Genomic DNA, 20,237 nt, shown 5'->3' on the forward strand with positions numbered 1-20,237 from the left:
ACTTGAATTATTCTAAAAAGGCTGATTTAAATCAGATTTGATAACAATAGGTATTCACTTAAAATGCACTTACTTCATCTCTCTTTTGTCGATATTCAATTTGTGTACTATTCGCAAACCACAGTAGGCCTACATTTTCTGACATGCCCTTCACTTCCTACCTTTTCGGTTGATGCAATTTCAATCATAAGAATGATTAACATTGATTAATGATAATGACATCACCTTGTCATGGCAAACATGTGAATATCTTACACGGCTCAGTTATATTTGAGGTGAAAGTGATTCAGTACAATTAGTTGGAATTATTTCTGCGGTTTTCTTTTTTTCTTGCACAGATTTGTTAGTTGAATCACCCACATATTGTCAAAAGTAGTTGCTTAGGTTTTCAAAAATAATCTGCTCTTTTGTGGATCACCTGTTGAATCAATGCAAAAAGCCCAGGCTGTACTCTTGGTGTTCACACCGGACGCGATGCGAATATTTACTTCGCTCTAATCGTTCGACTTTCACCGCGGCTGCCAGCTGTGTTTACTCGCATCATTCAAACAAGACGCACTACAACAAAATGAACATATTTTACCGTGATTAAATTGTAATACACGTTTCTAAATGATGCCGACGTAACAACATACTGATGCCGGTTAGTAAAAACCATGAATTAATGCTTGACAAATCTGCAGACAAGACGGCAGGCGAAAAACCTTTTAAAATGCTTGTTTTCTGAATGGAGTTGGGTCGACCAGGCTAAGCTAACGTTGTATATGCTCACTCCACACTCATAACAACGGCCTACAGACATAAATAAACCAGCGACTGTATTCGCCATGACACAGACAGTCTGTGGTTTGTATACTTGTTTAACTTTTGTACAGTTTCTGAACCGATATGAGGAGCTGTGATCTCTGTGTGCTAACTGCTAACAGCTAATGGCTGATGTTTTCTGGTTGAACGTCAGTAACGGCAGGCTGAGATCCTCACCGCTGATTGGCTTCCGCGAGAACGTGTCACGTGAATTTGACACTCGAGTTGAAAAAATTGAACTCTCGCGTTTGACGCGGCACAGTTAAATCGCCTCAATCGAGTGATTCGCGCCGCGTCCACCGCCTCATGCTCACCGTCGGAGCGAATTCGCATCTGTCCGCGTCTCTGCATTGACTTTACATGTAATCGCGCCGCCCCCAAACATCGCATCGCGTCCGGTCTGAACGCAGCATAAGCACAAATCCCAACAAACCTTTACACAGAAATGGCCCAATAACACGCAAACAGTGCATTATTTTCCACTAGAGTGAAAGTGAACTGCACAGCAAGTGTAATAGTTGAATGTAGGATAGGATAGAACCAGCACAAAACCCCGCTGGGCAACAACAGAGCCTCAACAAAAGGAAGAGCATAAGCAGACCCAGGTCACCGTCTGTGGCTCATGTGTCCGTTCCTTTGGCATCAGATATGATCTATATCAGATTGCAGGACCGCTCCTGCGCTAGCCTTCTGCCATGAGCCGAATGTAAATGTGCATTTGACACCTTTCTAAATCGCTGTCATAATTCATTTCCAGAGCTCTCAAATCTCTCCCTGTCAGCTGGCACCGCCGCTGTTTTCCTGTCCAGAAACGGAGCACATTAGCCATTATTGATGCCATCGTCCTTTGATACATAATTCATCATTCTGCAACCTTTTTCTGGAATTATCTTGCATTTTTCTGAGGTTGTTCAAACCTATGGATTGATACCGACAAAGAGGTTGCGAGTTAGGTGTCATGCTATATGACAGGAACAGGAAAAGGTGTTCTACCAGACTGATGTAGAGCTCCAGCGTCATGTTGCTCTCTCAATTGACTGACCACGGGGAGTTTTTCCACTTGAATATATCAGCATGACCTGTAAACCTAACACATTCTCTAGCCGTGACTACATCTGTACCTTATGGCTTGGAACTAGGTGTAATGTGCCTACAAAGTTATGGAGAGTCAAAGGGTTTATAGCAATAAGCTCAAATCATTTGAGTTGTGTTTATATTGTGCACCAAAGGCAAACATTTAAACACTTTTATTTTGAAATGCAGCTCAATATCTCAAGTCTCTTACCTTCAATGGTCACAATATGAAGTATGAAACTAATGGAACTGACCTTTAACAAACATGGCATACATAGAGGACTGAAACCAATGACCAAAGTCACCTTTAAGCTTACACAAGAAAACTCTTTTAGCATTTAGATTGAATGATACCTTTTCAGTCAAGTTGAAATGGTTTAAATGGGCCCTAGTCTGCGTTCTGGGGTTTTCCCTTTACTGTAGTTGTTTGTTATAGGAAAATGGTTTGCACAGGCTAAAATGCCAAAGTTCCCTCCAGAGGGAGTTTCTCTGCCGTAGACGCCTCCATTGTCCTTTGTTTACTTCCCTTACATAGTTACATCACTACGTAACACTTTTATTGGCTTGCGCTCCAATACATTTTAAGTGACAGGCTTAGGGACGGGAAACTCTAAGCGGTTGAGCAATCACAACAGAGCCAGCCAGCTAACCAATCAGAGCAGACTGGGCTCTGGTTTCAGAGGGTGAACAGGTGCTGCAGCACAGGCAGTATGAGAACAATAAAGAGCTTTTGATCATTAAAGCATGGAGACATGTCACAGTAGAGACACAAAATACAATTATGAACCTGAACCTTTGCATAATAGGGCCCCTTTATACATTATGTAAATGTGAAAAATAACAATATTGAGTGATAGCATATCTAAAATATCAGATTTCACGCAACTGTATGCGCACATAACCCAACTTTAACAACATTCATTGCCATACTGAAAAGTTTAAAATGGTACTGCCACTACTACTTTTTTTGCCAGTGTCATTGTAACTACTGATTTGACTGTCATTACTCTTATAATTACAATATAGAGCATTTGGATTTGGTAGTGCCCTTTTTATTTAATTCATGTGCTCAGTATGAAAGGTTCATAAAATCATGTTTAATTTTCTTTCTTTTTTATGCTCGTCTTTTTTCACCTCAGAAGATAGTACATTAAAAGAAATCAAGATCATTATTACGTTTTAATTTAATCAGCAGACATTTCTATGTTATACCTAAACAAATGTCCATTTATCGAATGGGATCCAAAAAAAAGGACCCTAGTATTGCATTGCCATCGTCTCTGTGAGTAAAAGCGAAATTGCTGGTAAACCAACAATTCACCCGGCTAATACACTCCTGTCAGCCCTTTTTCTAAAGAGGAGGTTATTTGGCTCAGATGTGTTTGCTGCAGGTTTAGTTAAAGAGCTGCCCGGCCCTCTAACCCCCCGACTGTCTTCAGCCTTCTCTTTTTTAAGAAGCCGTGGACTGTGCCAGTGCATATACCACAGTGAAATAGACTTTTGCTCTTTTCTTCATTGTCACAAAAGGCCAGGCACTTCGCTGGAGTTCCCATTCCCCTTTTACATAGTGATAAGACAGCCATTATCCTTTGAACCTTTTCTTTTCACCGAGCCTGGAGAAAAGGAAGAGAGAAAGAGAAGGAGGAGGAGGACGGAGAAAGATTTCTTCCCTGAGGTGAGCCTGGCCTCACCTCTGTATGGCAGGCTTTTTTGTGAGCAGTGAAGAGGTCCTTAACCTTCTATCAGATGGAGGCACACAGTTGTGTTCTGCTTGAATAACTACATTGAAAAGCCCTGAAGCACAGGAGATGGTTCTATAGACTGTGCAAGTGGCAGATAGAGAGGCTGGGGGTGTGGAAGCGAGGGGAGACTGTATTGTGTGACCTGCTGGAGTGTGACACTCACATGATGTGCACATTCTTTGTTAAAGTGCCCATCAGTGCTTCACTGTGAATCTGCGTTCTCTCTTGTATGGGTCTCGCTGACAGGATGGTCCTCCTCTAATAATGTCACAACAACACAGTTCACACATTTATATAATGCACTTCCTTTAATAGACCACACTTCATTTTACAAAGTAGCAGCCTCCCTGCTCTCAGGTAGTAAATGGCTTTACAGTAGCAATACTATCAATATCTCAGTGCACATATTTGAATGTCATGTTGCATGAAGGGCTCGTGGCGGTTGAGGTTTGATGATACTAATAATAATAATAATAAATTATATTTGTATAGCACTTTTCTCTGACTCAAAGACGCTTTACAGTGTGAGGGAGGGCAGACAAACAAGGACAGGCAAACAAAAACAACAAAAGAAAAGGCAGTCAAGAGGAAGTTGATTGAGAGGTGGGGGGAGGGCTTATGGATAGACAGAGTTGAATGGATGGGTTTTGAGGCGGGACTGGAACAGGGTGAGGGAGTCAGTCACGGATGTCTTGGGGGAGGGAGTTCCAGAGCTTCGGGGCTGCCACAGAGAAGGATCTGTCCCCAACGCTCTGGAGTTTGGCCTTGGGGTGGAAAACAAACCGGCTGAGGTGGATCTGAGGGTCTGGGGTGGTTGGTAGAGGATGAGGAGGTCAGTGAGGTAGGGGGGGGGGGCAGATGGTGGAGGGCTTTGTAAGTGAGGACCAGGAGTTTGTAATGGATGCGGTGTGAGACGGGAAGCCAGTGGAGTTCTTTGAGGACCGGGGTGATGTGATGCCATGATGTGGTGTGGGTGAGGAGTCTGGCGGCTGCGTTCTGGACACGCTGGAATCTATTGAGGGATGATGTTGTTTTACAAAAATCCATTTGAGGTCCATTATAGAGTTTATAAAACACAATCAACTTGTGTCACGGGTAAATCCACAGCTTCCTTTGCGGGATGAATCTTAAAATGATTGGACACAAGAAAACCGTGCGCCTCCATAGCTACTCTAGCTTAGAATCGACTACAGTTCAACAGCGTAACTGACAACATGTGCTAAGGATCGCTCTCTTACAGAAACAGTACACCATTTCAAAAACAATTAGAAGAGGTCTATTCTAGATATAAAGTACTAAACTTAAAAAAATAAAAATGTTCATCCGTTATGATTAGTGTATTTATAATATGTGACCCGCTCTATCGAAATCAGTCAGAAGTCGCAACGGCTCATTTCAAAATAAACGTGGATTTGTGTAAAAAAATTGTTGTTTGGGAGTTCTGTGTTTTGTTTGATTTTAAACAAACAAAGTCTTAGCTTTCAGAATATGAAACTTATTTCCAAAATCACACGATAAATACATTTTTGAAGCTTGTAAAGGGAAGATGACAGCTCTCACTCACCACTCTGCTGTTCCGCAGCGCTGCTCCCACCCCCTCCGACGGACATTATGAATGTAAGGCGTATAGTAATCATAGATAACACGGCAGGGTCCGTTACAGTTTGTTTTCATCTGATTCCAAATAAACAAAGTCTTGGCTTTCAGAATATTAAACTCGTTTTTGTGCAAATTCAGATAATAAATACAACTTTGAAGCTTGTGACGACATAATTACAAGCGGAGAACGGAGTCACTTGACGTCACAGCAGGCTTAACAACAGCCGGTGTTTCTCGTGAGTGTTTTCCCCGGGAAACAAACACACACAAATGCAAAATTACACAAACACACACACACATATACACACACACACACACACTCGCGAGCTTCACCCAGGCCAGTAATCCAAATGAAAATGTCTTCCCTCCGTAGTATTTTGATCATTTGCTCCGCTAATAATCAATCAGATCGATGGATTCCAGAGAAGAGGAAACTCTGAAGGCCTTTTCCTCAAAATGATGACTCGGTGACAGTCATTATATAATGTGACATATTTTGTTTAATATTTGGAGTACAACAACAATCCTGATATCATTAGAAAGCTAGGAATATCCTCTTTCCAACAGTGTATACAACTCAAAATGTGTCTTCGGGTCAATGCGACTGATTTCGATGGAGCAGGTCACATATTTAAAACGTATAACTCCAGATGTACATCTATTAAGAGAGACAACAAGCAAATCCATGTCTCAAACACAGAATTTGTGAATGTTATGCTCTTACTTGTTTGCCTTGATAGCATCAATGCAATGATTATAGTTAGCTACCTAACCAAACAAATGTATTACACGTCACAAACAGTGTTATGTTGCGTCCATCATCTTTGCAGGTGCCTGTGGGTACGATTTTACATTTTGATGAGTTTCATCTCGCCAAATCACAGAGCAGGCTTCACAAAATTGGCGCTAATCAATCTCTGTCACAACAGTTGTATTTCAAGAGAGCACCTTCATTTTTCTGAAAAACTGAATATTTTCGTTTTCTCAGCACTTCTAGCTACTTTTTGGGGGGGTTTGCTATTTATGACATTACATGACAGAAGTAAAATGCTATTCATTTCTGTCTCCCATGTAAGTGATCACAGGCTGTCAGCCACACTTGTCAAATTAAACGTTTTACCATAAATAGTAAACATGCTGTTCCATCTCTTTGGAGCTTTCATGCTGTCAGATGTGGAGACGTTATTAACTGTTTCTGGTTTGAAGAGCGGAATTTCAGCAAAAACTACAAATATTTTTATTATTTAGTTCCTGAAAAGAGTTATAATCTGTCTAGGTACTCTATGTAACAGTAAAATATATGAACTGCAGAAAATAAAGAACAACCAGAAGTTACTGTGTTCTTCAAACTCATTCAATAAAATCACAGCCCACTGCTTTACAAAATCAAGTTACCCTACTTTCTCTCACTTTAATGGATAACACAAAAGGTTAGGTTCAAAGACAAATTAGGTGTATGTAGTAGGGATGCACGATATTGGTTTTTTGAAACCGATACCGATAACTTCCTGCTTCTCAAGACCGATACCGATAATAAAAATTAAAATTACGCCACTAATTATTTTAACGCGATTAACGCATGTGTATTTTTTTTCCTCGGCTGCCCACGTAGCTTCAGAGCGCATCGAGTTTAAAATACCATCTACAAGCTGATGCTGACAGCCCCGCTCCTGCCGCCCGCTTGTGGCAGACCACACTTCCACGCTCACCGGCAGGCACCGACTGGCCATCTGGAGGACCGGGAGGGTGTGTGTACGTGTGGTCTGAGCGAGCAAGAGAGAGACCTTAGTGCATTGTTGTTGTTAGCATCTGGTGCTAGATAGCTGCGCTAACGGATATAAGGAGCTGTTTAAATGAAAACAGAGGAGCGCTCTATCCACACAACTGCGCCGAGCACTTGACTTGATGCAGGAAGCCAGACAGCGGGACATTGTACGAGAAGTCAGCACACTCAGCAACATGATTGCAGCGTCCAGGCAGCTCCGGTTCGAGCATATGCCTTGAGTTGCACATAGCTCCAACGCTCGCGCAGACACACACACACACACACACACACACACACACACACACACACACACACACACACACACACACACACACACACACACACACACACACACACACACACACACACACACTGTATTGTATTATTGTCTTCGTACGCTTTTAACACACCATCGTAGCGATGGCGATGTTTCAGGTGACTGATCAGGTTCGAAGTATTAGGGAGCGCTGGATTTGTGAAGAACTCCCCTCTTCCTAAACCACTAACACCACAGTACTGGCAAAACGGGAGGAGCCGAGTGAAAAACAAGGGCCCCTCATCCCAATCCACCCACACCGCAGTATTTTTTCTTTTTTTTACCCAAAAAATATATTGTATATTATCGGGGCTATTAATACTGTTATCGGTTTATCGGGATGACGTCATAATTTCTAATATCGGACCGATAATTATCGGGCCGATAATTATCGTGCATCCCTAGTATGTAGGGTTGGGAACCGAAACTCTGTTCCAGATGAGAACCGATAAGAAAATGCTGGGTACCGGGTACCGATCAAAATACACAATTTTGGTTCTGCTTAACGGTTCCTAAACGCGGTAGACCCTGTATTCCACCGGGTCCGTCTGCGCTGCGGTGACCCGGTGGAATACATAGCGGACAGGCCATCTGTGTGTTCTGGAGAATCACAGAACGGCCGGCTGTCAGCGGGCCGTTGACGGCCGGCTCGGTACGCTGACGGCCGGCACCGCCCTTAATTTTTTTAAACGGCATCATGTATGTTGCGCTGACAGGCGACAGAGGTCCACAGTTGTCCCGCTGTGAGGCTCTCCCCGCCCTCCAGTAGACAGTTCACAAGCTCAGTCACTTCATAACACCAACGATGGATCGCGGTTACGCTCTGAAGTGAGGCTCCACTACACTAAAAAAGAAAAAGACAAGGCACAGTGTAATGCCTGTTAATAGCTTGCCAAAGGCATAGCTCAGTTAAAATAAAGCACATCTATTGTGCAATACATTTGTATTGCATGTTTATTTTTTTATTTGTAAAAATGTCAGTTAAAGCTTAAAAGACTAAAGATATTTTTGTTATCTAAACGTTTGACCTCTTTCTTTTACAATTTTGGAATCGAAACAGGGAATCGATAAGAACCGGAATCGATAAGAACCGGAATCGATACATTTCAAACGATACCCATCCCTAGGTGTATGTTGTGAACAACTGTTGCTGCCAGCAGAGATGGGGTCGTTACTAAAAAAAAGTAATATATTACATTTTACTTTAAAAAAAAAAAAAAAGTAATATATTACACTACTTTGTTACTCTCTACATAAAGTAACTCGTTACTTTACTCGTTACTTTACTCGCAGGGCCGGCCCGCCCCTCCCTACAGGCAGATCACGCAGACTGCTAAAGTTTCAAATGTTCTCTTTAGTTCAGTTTCCATTGTCGCATACGACTAAGGTTGGGTATCGTTTGAATTTCCACGATTCTGATTCCGATTCCGATTCTACTTTTCGATTCCGGTTCTTAACGGTTCTCAATTCCGATTCTTTGAGGGGCAGGGTAACAAAATGATACATGCTTCTTCCACTAAAAAAGTAAAATGCTTCAATCTGTTTGTGAATTGTGATCAAAACGTTTGAGACCCACTGAGATAACTTAGACTAAAGTGAACTATCTAACACTGAGAGTCCTTTACCTCACTGAGCTGTAGTTATCAGCCACTCAGTCTGACTGGAGGGGACTCTCACTCCACATCATTGTAGAAACATCTTCTTCTTCCGTTAGAGCAGCTAGCACCAGATGCTAATAACAACAGCGCATACCGGTGCACCCTCCCTTTCTCCCTCGCTCCCACGCTCACTCGCACGTTGGCTGTGAGCTGCGGGTGCCAGATAAGCCAACATCCCCCATTTTCATCACTTACAGCGCCCATCGTACAGGGCAAATGAAAAGTGTAACCGGGGTGAAAAGGGTGTTACATTTACTTAATTATGAATGTTGTTACATCAAGGCCGAACATTAGGATGAGCACCAACGGTCAAAACATTTTTTTTTCTCCCAGAGCTGTCAGCGCAGCGCCTCCACAGATCTGGCGCCCGAGGCGAACATCTACGCCAGTGCGACGGGCCGGCCCTGGTCCTAGGTTACGCTGTAGGAAGTGTAGGTACAACCAGAGCCATATAATAGTATAATATAATATGGCGCTGGGTACAACCATAGATATATATAAACACGTGTTTATATCATATATCTATGGGTACAACGCTGGTACAACGCTACATTTCCCGCCCCGCCGCAGTCATACAGTAGGCTACGGAGAGCGGCGAGAAACATTTCCTCAGGCATCGAAAAGCGGAACCGAAATTCACATTTCTAAATGATGCCGTTGGAATCGAAATGTTGGAACCGGAACCGGTTCCGAACCGGTTCTCGGTACCCAACCCTACATAAGACTGATCCAGATAGCTCCTGAAGGTTTTCCTATCTGACCATGGCTGTCCTCCGTTTTCTGCCATCTGTATTTTGCGCAGTATATCTCTGAACGATGGTGATTCCACTGTGCAAATGGGCAACATTCCCTCTACTATGAAGGATGCTACAGGGGGCGGGATCAACTCCTGAACAACAACAAAAAGCCGGCGTTTTATCCAGTTTGTACACAACGATGGAGAAACTTAACAAGCAGCAGTGGTCCACTGAAGAGACCAGCTACCTACTGGGAATCTGGTCTTCCGAAGAGGTACAGAGGAAGCTGGAGCACAATCGGCCATTGTTGTTGTTGTTGTCGGTGTGAGCTGTGAGGGGTTTCCGCGCGGTTTGGCTTTACGAAGCAGGCACGCAAACGGTTACATCATGACGCAAACGATGGCGCAGCACCAGTCAGACTCTGGGCGGTGTGAAAAGAGCCGGAGCCAAACCGAAGAACCGGTTCTGAACCTGAAAAAAGCTCGAGCACGGAGCTTGAACCGGAGTTGCGTTGGTGTGAATGAGGTAATAGTGACAACCTTACCCTGGGATTCCACCGGGTCCGTCTACGCCGGCTTGCAGTTTTTGTTGATTTGGACATATTTCCTAGAAAGACTACCTTGTACAGACAAAGTTAATAATAATTGTAATAGTCCAGTTATAAACGACATGAATCAAAGATGTGTTGCTCTATTTTAGTGGTGGTTATCTTGCAATAAAGCCTCCTAACCCTTAGTAAATCCTTTCATTTGTATACTACATTTTAGTTTTAGAAAAACTTTGTCTTGTATTTCAACCAAATCATTTTTGAAATGTATTTACCTATAGGTGTATGTATACATTTTTTTTCAACAAACTTCCCGGGAGCCGCATGTGGCCCCTCAGCCGTGCAGTGAGTAACCGGGCCCTGCAAGCTGTGCCAACGTCTTGTGTGCCAAATGTGTGGCAAGAGGGTGGCGGGAACAGTGTGCCAGCGCTAATCTGCCTGGCTGCCAGGCACTTCTCTTTATCCAATCAGACAGTTCGGCTTGAGTGAGACCCCTATTCTTGTCTCTTCCCATCTCCTCCCGAAGCTTCGTCACCCTCCCGTGAAAAAACACAGGTGCATGCTTGTGTGCACATCTTTCCCCCTGAACGGCATCAAACCTCCTCGGTACACCGCTACACTCACCTAGAGACCAGAACCACAGAGTGAATAGTGCAGAGTGTTCCCTCTTTGTTTCTGTCTGCTGCTGCTTTCTTCCCTTCTTTTTTATTTTTTATTTTTCTCCCAGACTAAATGAGCCTCACTCAGTTTTTTAAGCATTTTTCAGAGTTATAGAAAGCAGAGTGTGTCTAGATATCCGTTTCTCAGGGACGTGTGAAGGGAAAAGATGCTGTCTGTCTGTGTGTGGCTTTATTGGACATGATGAGGGATGATATTATGGTGGATGCTGCTGCCGCCGCCAGATGAGGGAAGGATCCCATTTGTCTCACGCTCGCTTACTGTAATGTCTATCTGTCACTCTCCACAGCACCGGACATTGGTGTTCATCAAAATAAACATATTGTCCACACACCTCTCAATTTCTCCACTGCCTGTCTTTATTGCCACTTGCATCTTTGCCAACAAAGTCAAAAACGATTGCTTAAAATTCCTTTAAAGAAATGACTTGCAGACGAAAGAGGAAAACCTGACATAATCCAGTGAACGCAGAGTTATTTTGAAGGAGAGATTGAAAAACAGCAAGACTGTATATTCATGCACTTCATATAATTACAGTGAGAAGAATGAGCTGTGGGTGACGTGAGTTTTTTGCTTGAAAAGATTAAGCTAATCAGTGCTTTATTTATGTCTTCCAGGTGGACGACGCCATGCTTATGTTCGATAAGACAACTAACAGACATAGAGGTAAGTGCACAACTCTCTTCCCCCAAACCTCCATTTTTTTCTTTCTGAAAGGTGAGAAAATAGTCATTTTATGTCCTTTCCCCATGAGATAACACAGAACAGTTCCAATCTTACATGATATTAGGTGTACCATCTGCTCAACAATGGGAGTGTGTCAAAGTAATCAATAAGCTGGTACGGTGTTTAGAATGTTTGAGCGCTCGTGTGTGTGTGTGTGTGTGTGTGTGTGTGTGTGTGTGTGTGTGTGTGTGTGTGTGTGTGTGTGTGTGTGTGTGTGTGTGTGTGTGTGTGTGTGTGTGTGTGTGTGTGTGTGTGTGTGTGTGTGTGTGTGTGTGTGTGTGTGTGTGTGTGTGTGTGTGTGTGTGTGTGTGTGTGTGTGTGTGTGTGTGTGTGTGTGTGTGTGTGTGTATGCCGGTGTGAGTGTTTCAGAGAGGTGCTTAAAGGGTGTAAAGATTGTGAGATGGTGGGTGCTGTGCAGTCAGATAACAGCATCAGATAAAGCCCAGGAGAAGCACTGACTTTATCGCTATCTCTCATCGGCCCCCTTATCTAAGACGAGGGGACGTTTCTCTCTCATGCAGAGGACTTTCCAAAGACAGGTTTCCTCCCTGCGCCACAATGCGGTGGTATAAGCCGTGCTCACATGCCCAACGTAGGTGCCGGTAAGCACATATAGGGATGTCACTTAACCCGCAGGCCCGTGTGATGGTCAGGTTGCCATGCAGCATTCTGAACCTGGAAATGTTCAGTACCCCAAAGTTTTATGTTAGAACTGGGTCCACACCACATAGAAAAAAAATGCTCCCCAGTACACAGAAACAGCCAGGTGCTAACCTGCATAAATTGGGCAATTTGCACAATTAGCGTGAATTGCTTTAATTAACATAACATTGCATTATAGCCTATTTGGACAATAGGTTTTTTTAAATGGCATTTCTGAGTGGTTTTGGGCAGTGGTGAGGATGCTGAATGTATTTCTGACATCAACATTGGCAGTTTTAACCAGAAAATTGCCATATTTGTACTCTCGGTGGGCTGATTTGAAATTGGATATAGAGAGCACAAGACGAATATTATAACCTCAATCAATCAATCAATCAATCAATCAATCAATCAATCAATCAATCAATCAATCAATCAATCAATCAATCAATGTTTATGTATATAGCCCAATATCACAAATGTTACATTTGTCTCAGTGGTCTTCACAGTGTGTACAGAATATCAGTATGACAATACGACACCCTCTGTCCTTAGACCCTCTGTCCTTAGACCCTCACATCGTACAAGGAAAAACTTCCGGAGAAAACCCACAGTTTAAAGGGAACATGGGAGAAACCTCAGGGAGAGCAACAGAGGAGGGATCCCTCTCCCAGGACGGACAGACGTGCAATAGATGCCGTGTGTAAATTGAAAAGATAATACATTTGCAACATAGGTAGTCCAAATGTTTGGAAATGCATGTGTGTATAATAGGAAGATGAATCCACAAGGATATCCATCCAGGACCGATGATCCAGGACCACAACAATAGGCACAGCCACGACTCAAGATCCAGGGCTCGCGATCCAGGACCGCAGGATCATCCATGACTCCAGATCCCGGCGTATATAGACACCAAAAAGAAAGACATTTGGGGAAGCTGGGTTAATCGGAACATGAGAGTACACGGGTATAGACAGAGAGAAGGAAGAAGTAAGATGTCCCCCGACAAACTAAGCCTCTATCAGCAAAACTAGGGGCTGAATCTAATCAGCCCTAACTATAAGCTTTATCAAAAAGGAAGCTCTTAAGCGCACTCTTAAAAACGGATAGGGTGTCTGCCGCCCGAACACAAACTGGAAGCTGATTCCACAAATGTGGAGCTTGATAAGAAAAGGCTCTGGCTCCCATTGTACTTTTAGAGACTCTAGGAACAACCAACAACCCTGCATCCTTGGAACGCAATGCCCTAATAGGACAGTAGGGTATAATGAGTTCTTTAAGGTAAGATGGCGCCTGCCCATTAAGGGCTTTGTAGGCGAGAAGAAGAATTTTAAATTCTATCCTGTGTTCTATAAGGAGCCAGTGTAAGGCAGCCAGAACAGGAGTAATGTGGTCCCTTTTCCTAACTCTGGTCTGGACCTCAACTTTGGACATCTTGTTTTTCAAATAAATAAGCAATCTGTCAAAACCAAAAGGTCCAGAGTCCCTTAAAACTTAACAATCGAACAAAACTTCATAAAAATATACCCCTTAGGACCACACATATGGCCTCTTTCTGGTTAAAACTACTATTTTGGACCCTTTTAAATATCTGAACTGCATTCATCACCCTCAATAACCCACAAAACCACTCCAGGATTGTCCAAATTCACCAAGCCATTTTTAAACTACTGTCTGCATAGGTTATAATCAGGGGTGCACATAACCTTTTTAGTGAGTTACTCTGATGAGTGCCAGGAGACAGCGTTTGGTACTCACCCCACACGAAGCGTGGTCCTCCTCAGTGTCTCCTTCACTGTCCTCTATTTACACGTCTTGCATGCTAGATGATGAAGATGCACCTCCCTGTCTCTTTTTAAGCCTCCGATTTGCTTTCTCCAAAACCTGTTTCCAAAACTGTGAAGTTCTTGCATTTCCTGAGGCCAAGTTGAAGGATCAAACACTAAGAAATTATCACATGACTTGAAGTCATATCTGATTTCAGATGTTGGAAGTTACTAAGTACACTTATTCAAGTAGGCTACTGTACTTAAGTACCATTTTGAGATATTTGCACTTTACTTGACTTTGATCTACTTTGTAAAATTAGCTGCACCTTTACCAGCTTTGATAACACTTTAATTATCAATCATTATAAAACATATCATATATATTATTCTGAAATGGACCAATCTGCACAACGACTACTTTTACTGTCACTACTTTCACTATACTTTTCTAATTTTACTTGAGTAACATTTTGAATGCAGGAGTTTTACTGTAACAGAGTAACACTTTGGTACTTCTACTTCTACTCAAGTACAAGATCTGAGTACTTCTTCACCTCTGTCTGATTTCAAACTCTTCCATGAACACCCTTAGTAAGTTTGCAACTGTGTGTTTCACTCCACTTTGGTGTAAATCAAACTGCAGCAGCTTGACCACAGAGCGTGAACGTTGTGATCAGCTGATTTTGCGCAATTCTCCAGTGTGCGCGGGCACAGAATGTGCACAGGGGAGTCTCCCACTGCAGCCAGTTGGCGGAGTTTTGGCACAATTCTGTTGTTCTTACCGACGTTGACCCTGTCTGTGCACACGGTGAACAACTCTGTCGTCCAGTGATCTAAGCCTCTGCCTCCTGTAAAGCTTCAGAGGTCCGTCGGTTATGTCCTGTGCGGCTCGGCCAGCACCCAGTTCAATCAGTCATAAAGTGAATTCAGATGCAATTCAGATGTGTGCCGCGTACCTGCGTACCAGTTATGTGCACCCCTGGTTATAATGCAATTTAAAGCTATTTAAAGTGCAACTTATGCATATTGTGCAAATTGCTCAACACATGCAAGTTAGCATCCGGCAGTTTCTATGTGCTGGGGACCCTTACTATACATTTCTAACATAAAACGATGAGGTACTCAACATATCCGGGTTCACAACAGGACTCTATGAACTGCCAACTAGACTATGATGGCTTTTATTGGCTATGAATCCTCACGTTAGAGGAACTTTCAGGAGACAGCCTGTCCTCCACTGGTATGTGTGTATGTATCATTGTGTGCGAGAGTAGTCGACAGGCTCTGACAGGTATTTCCACAAGAGAAAGGAGCAGACAGTCCTCTGTTTGTCACTTATAGGCAGAGCTGGCACCATGTCAGTTTACTTGGCTGAGCGCTGTTTTGCCATTTAGATGTATGCAGTGAGCATCCTCTCAACCCATATCAATGTTTAAGAGCTGTGTGTGTGTGTGTGTGTGTGTGTGTGTGTGTGTGTGTGTGTGTGTGTGTGTGTGTGTGTGTGTGTGTGTGTGTGTGTGTGTGTGTGTGTGTGTGTGTGTGTGTGTGTGTGTGTGTGTGTGTGTGTGTGTGTGTGTGTGTGTGTGTGTGTGTGTGTGTGTGTGTGTGTGTGTGTGTGTGTGTGTGTGTGTGTGTGTGTGTGTGGCAGACGAACTCTTTGAGACTGGTAAACAGTTTCTAAGTGTGGAACATGTGAACTGCAGTGGAAGTGATCTATGGCTTTGAGGGGATTTTGATCTGTAGTGACAGAACCCAGTGTGAGGTCTGCTTTGAGACGAAGGCTTTATTTCCCCCCCCCTCTCCTGTTTCTCCCTCTCCTGTCTGCTGCACTGAGAGGGGATGGGCGCCACGCTCAGGGCAGTGTGTTAGGCGTTTGCCTTTGGGCAGCAAAATGTCCTTCAAATGAAGACAATGATGGAGAAACAGCCTCCTTGGAAATGTTTCTGATGACAGCGGACATATTTATATTGACACGGAGGCAGGAGGCAGGTGCGCTGATTTCTGCTGTGGCTGTTTCATCCAACCAGGATTTTTATATTTTGTTCCAGTTGGAAGTAAAAATGGTGGATACTTGCCGTTTCATCTTTAAAAATCACTACCAGATGAATTGCATAGAATTTGACAGAGCCATACGAGAGATTGAATAATTGATCAGAGCCATTGGTGTGATTGTGTAATATTAATGGCTCAGCTGCCCGTGACCACAGAGGAAAGGACATTGAATATATTATCAGTGAAACCAGTGCCTGGGCCCATTCTCCCGCTACCTACAGATCCAGTAATGGGCATCTGGCAGTCCAAATCAATTTCCCCACCTGTGTTCATTTTAATCATCGAGATTGATTCATGAAAAAAATATTCTGGATCATCCTGAAGCACTGCAATAGGTCAAAAGAACACATTCTTTATTTAACAATCCAAAATAACACGCAAAAAAATGGTGCCTACTATGTAATTGCAAGTCCCGAAATAACAGTTCACTAAGCGCCTCTAATGCTTCACAAAGCAATGTACTTTAAAATTGCGGTATACTGTATATATGCAAATGCAATGCAACCAAACTGTAAATATGCATATTTTGTAAATAAAAGAAGCCTTTGTGGCTCTTTTCTACGAAGGCAAAACTTGACGAGAAGAAGTAATTGTCCTTGAGGTCGGATGGCATTTCTGAATTTACTTAAGACTGGTGGAGATAAAAATATAGAGAAAATACTTACAGGATAATAAAGAGGAATGTACAATTAAAACATGAAAAAGGAAATGTATCTTTACAGAGAGAAAGAAGTGGGTATAAAATGCACAGCAGTTAAATGTGATCTCCAGTTAGGCCTGCTGTGGCGAACAATGACTTCCACATCACCTCATTTGAATTTATTCTATTTTTCCCATTAAGCTTTTCTTTTTCTTTTTTTCTTGCACAGAGGCTGTATTGTATATTACGATAATGCATTGTATTTTCTTTGGAAGACTTTATTGTGTATGAGATGCATGATCGACACTTGATTGTAAGTGGGTTTTCTTTGGGGCTGTGGTGAATTGGATAGAGGACAAACGTCACACTCCACTAGTAGCAGCATTGTCCTTCAGACGGTCCCTGCGAGGCCGGCCAAACGACAGCCAGAGGAGACCGTCTCTACCCTTCTCGTTTCGCTCGCCACTTTTGTCTTTCTTTTTTTTGTATCTCGCCCAGTCATTCAGTCTTATTATTTTCCTCCTTTTCATTTACACAGTCCAACTATTTCTGTCCCCGCACCACCCTGCCTGTCTTCGCCATCGCTCCATTTCCCCCTCTCTGTCCCTCCTGCTAGAGGACACTCGCTGTAAGCAAAGCCCCTCACAAAGGCACACGCCGCACACCATCTCCCTGGCATTTAAAGGAGTAGAATACGGCCAATTGTGCTGGAGATTGAACTCTCTAAAGCCTCCCTTCCTACTGCAGCGGTTCATTGTGGGTGAGTCAGTGTCTTTGGTGAGCAGCTTGGGCTGTCCAGAGGTTGATGCCAGAGGGCGCCTATTGTTCCCTGTTCTACCGCAGTGTCCCCCCCACACTGCCTCCCTTCAACCTTCTCTTACTCTCCTGACACCCATATTGTGACAGAAAAGGAAATGCTCGGAATGCTGTCAAACTTTAAAAAATAAATCAAAATAAGGCAACGCAGTTCTTCATTTGACATTTGACATTGATTTTATTCTACACAATTCAATCGTACCGTGATAACCATGATCACCAGATTGGCCAGAATGGTAAACAAGAGAGACAACAAATGGTTACTCTGTACCTTTGAAGAGGCCATGAAGTTCATATATGTGTAGAGGACAACCAATACAAAAAAATCAAAATGGTATTTTATAAATCAGATGTGAGCAATGTCATGGGAAGTTCATTGCTCAATGTCTAACTTTGTTAATTTACCAAAAACTGCACTTTAACTGACATAAACAATATGTTCTCTTCATCATGAACTTTGTAGTTGGGTATGCTTGTTTTCGTTACCTTGCTGGCTACAAATAAACTATCTCCACTTTTCTCTATTGAGATGTATCCTGTTTTCTTTTCCATAATGCTTACATAGCTTGCTGCTAGCGGGCAGGTAGGTTTTAGGAGGATACAAATAAGCATTGTGTCAGTTTTTGGTGCTGCACATTTGCAGGTGCATTAATTGTATCAGAGATAGATACAATAAATGATTAGTAATCCATAGGTTCTTCGATAGCCTTATTCTTGTATAAGTATTATTCTTACTGGTTCAAATACAAAAGTGTCTTTTCTGAGCAAAAGTTTAGTAGGAAATGCATTGAAGGTTTCCCATAAAGACACCTTTCCGTAATGAACGACTCTTGAGTTCTGTGATTGAAACAAATAAGAACCTGGGTTATTAAATGCAGTTTTACAATACTTGTATTAAGGTGTACTTTTGGTTCTTGACAGTTTATTCAGCAGTGTAGGAGGTCCAGATTACTGTTTGTGTCTGTGTGTTCGGAAACATAGCCCATGTCCTGAGACAAGGTCATGAGCCCAGCATACCATAACTCCCAACACCCCCCTACACGAATCCTCATGCCGACAGTACAAGCTCCACGGGTGGGAAATAAAAGCTTTCGGAGTAGCCCCGGGTCCAAATCATTTTGTCATCTGCTGCCAAGTCTGTCCTGCAGGCTGACATTTGATTTATGATCTGAAATGTGATTTCACTGTCAAACCCAATTGGTAGCGCCAAGGAGAGTGATGCTGAGGTGAGACAAATGGCATCTCTTAGAGGAGGAGACGGAGATGGGCGAGAGCAGAGTGGCAACTATTGTTAACCGCAAAATCATCAGGCTTTAATTAGCGAGTTAAAGGTACAGTAGATGATAGATGATTTACTTTGTCTTGCTCCTCGCATGCATCCTTCATTACTCTGCCACACCATAATTAGCCCTCCTTTTCTACCACATTACACCGCTTCTCTCTATACAAGCATTCCCCTCACATAGTCCACACAGGCATTTTTTAGGAGAAATGTATCATGTATCATTCCCTGTGATTTGATTATTCACAAGCAGCTTCTCTGCGTCATGCGTAATCCAAAAAAAGATAAGTACATACAATGCAAATTAGTACATTGCAATCCCGAAGCTAAATTACTCTCTTACGATTATGAGTAGCTGATTAATTGGGTCAAAACTGCATGCCACAGTCAGTGATTGTTGGATTCATGCTTGGCAAAAAGCTCTACTGCTATAAATCAGTAATCCCCGCAGTTCCCATCTAGTTTTAAGTTTTGAACGAGTTTTTAGTTAATTACAGCGAGTTACAAATATAAAAGTGGCACCTATATGTATTTCCGGTGACACACACGTTCTCTTTCACCTTTTTTTAATCACACCATTAAGAAGGCTGATGAAATCCTAGTGTAACTTTTCCTTCATATTGTTTCACTTTAGTTTGTAACCAGACAGCACCCATTAGTGTCGCTTCATAATGACTGTGTGACTGATTGTAAGCCACATTCCTGCTTTATTTGAATGATGCAAGTAATAGTAATGTGCAACAGTGTTGGAGACCAGGATAAGTGTCTCAGTCACAAGGATGCTTTTACGAGGGAGCCAAAAAAGCAAGGCCCATATTAGAAACAGTGTTCCTGGAGAAGAAGGGAATTCTTGGTTTGTGTGCAAGGCCAAGGCTGTGTGAATTTGTGTATAGCTCTTTTTTCTCTATGGGCTTAAAAGGCTGGTTTTCTTCTTGGCAGACGAACAGAAGACTGCATTGTGTGTGTCTGTAATCTCTTTACCTGGATTGGCAGCAAAGCTAGCAAGTGCAGCTCCCAGTGTGGAATTGGCACTGAGAAGTCAATGTCACACTGAGCGAGCTGCCTTCCAAACAACCAGAAACTGGTTTGTGTGGAATGGAAGACAGCGGGCAGTTTTTCTTTTTTTTCTATTTGTGTGTCTTTGAATTTAACAGCTCCAGCTTAAGCAATGCAGACAACACGGCCAAGCCTATACATATGCAATTTCCAACTTTCGAACAATATCAAATTATCATGTATCAAATCAAATCAAACTTTATTTATATAGCGCTTTTCATACAGTGCTTCACAAATCAAACACATATATATAATATACACAAAAGAAACGATACTATATCCTCCTTCCCAGGTAATAACCAGACTAACACAGCTTTCTGATTAAAATATC

The 20,237-nt window shown here is 42.6% G+C and overlaps 1 protein-coding gene across 11 annotated transcripts in view; it reads left to right on the plus strand.

Annotated features, from left to right (window-relative positions):
- The window catches only part of LOC117459001 (RNA-binding protein Musashi homolog 2), a 297,016-nt gene that overhangs the window by 158,516 nt on the left and 118,263 nt on the right, over positions 1-20,237 (plus strand). For all 11 annotated transcript variants that reach the window (XM_034099815.1, XM_034099814.1, XM_034099813.1 and 8 more), the window contains exon 7: positions 11,538-11,586. In XM_034099815.1, the coding sequence (XP_033955706.1) occupies positions 11,538-11,586 (49 nt within the window). The remainder of the gene's footprint in view (positions 1-11,537; positions 11,587-20,237) is intronic.

This window comes from Pseudochaenichthys georgianus, chromosome 14, assembly GCF_902827115.2.
Source record: "Pseudochaenichthys georgianus chromosome 14, fPseGeo1.2, whole genome shotgun sequence".
In the NCBI taxonomy this organism is placed as follows: Eukaryota; Metazoa; Chordata; class Actinopteri; order Perciformes; family Channichthyidae; genus Pseudochaenichthys; species Pseudochaenichthys georgianus.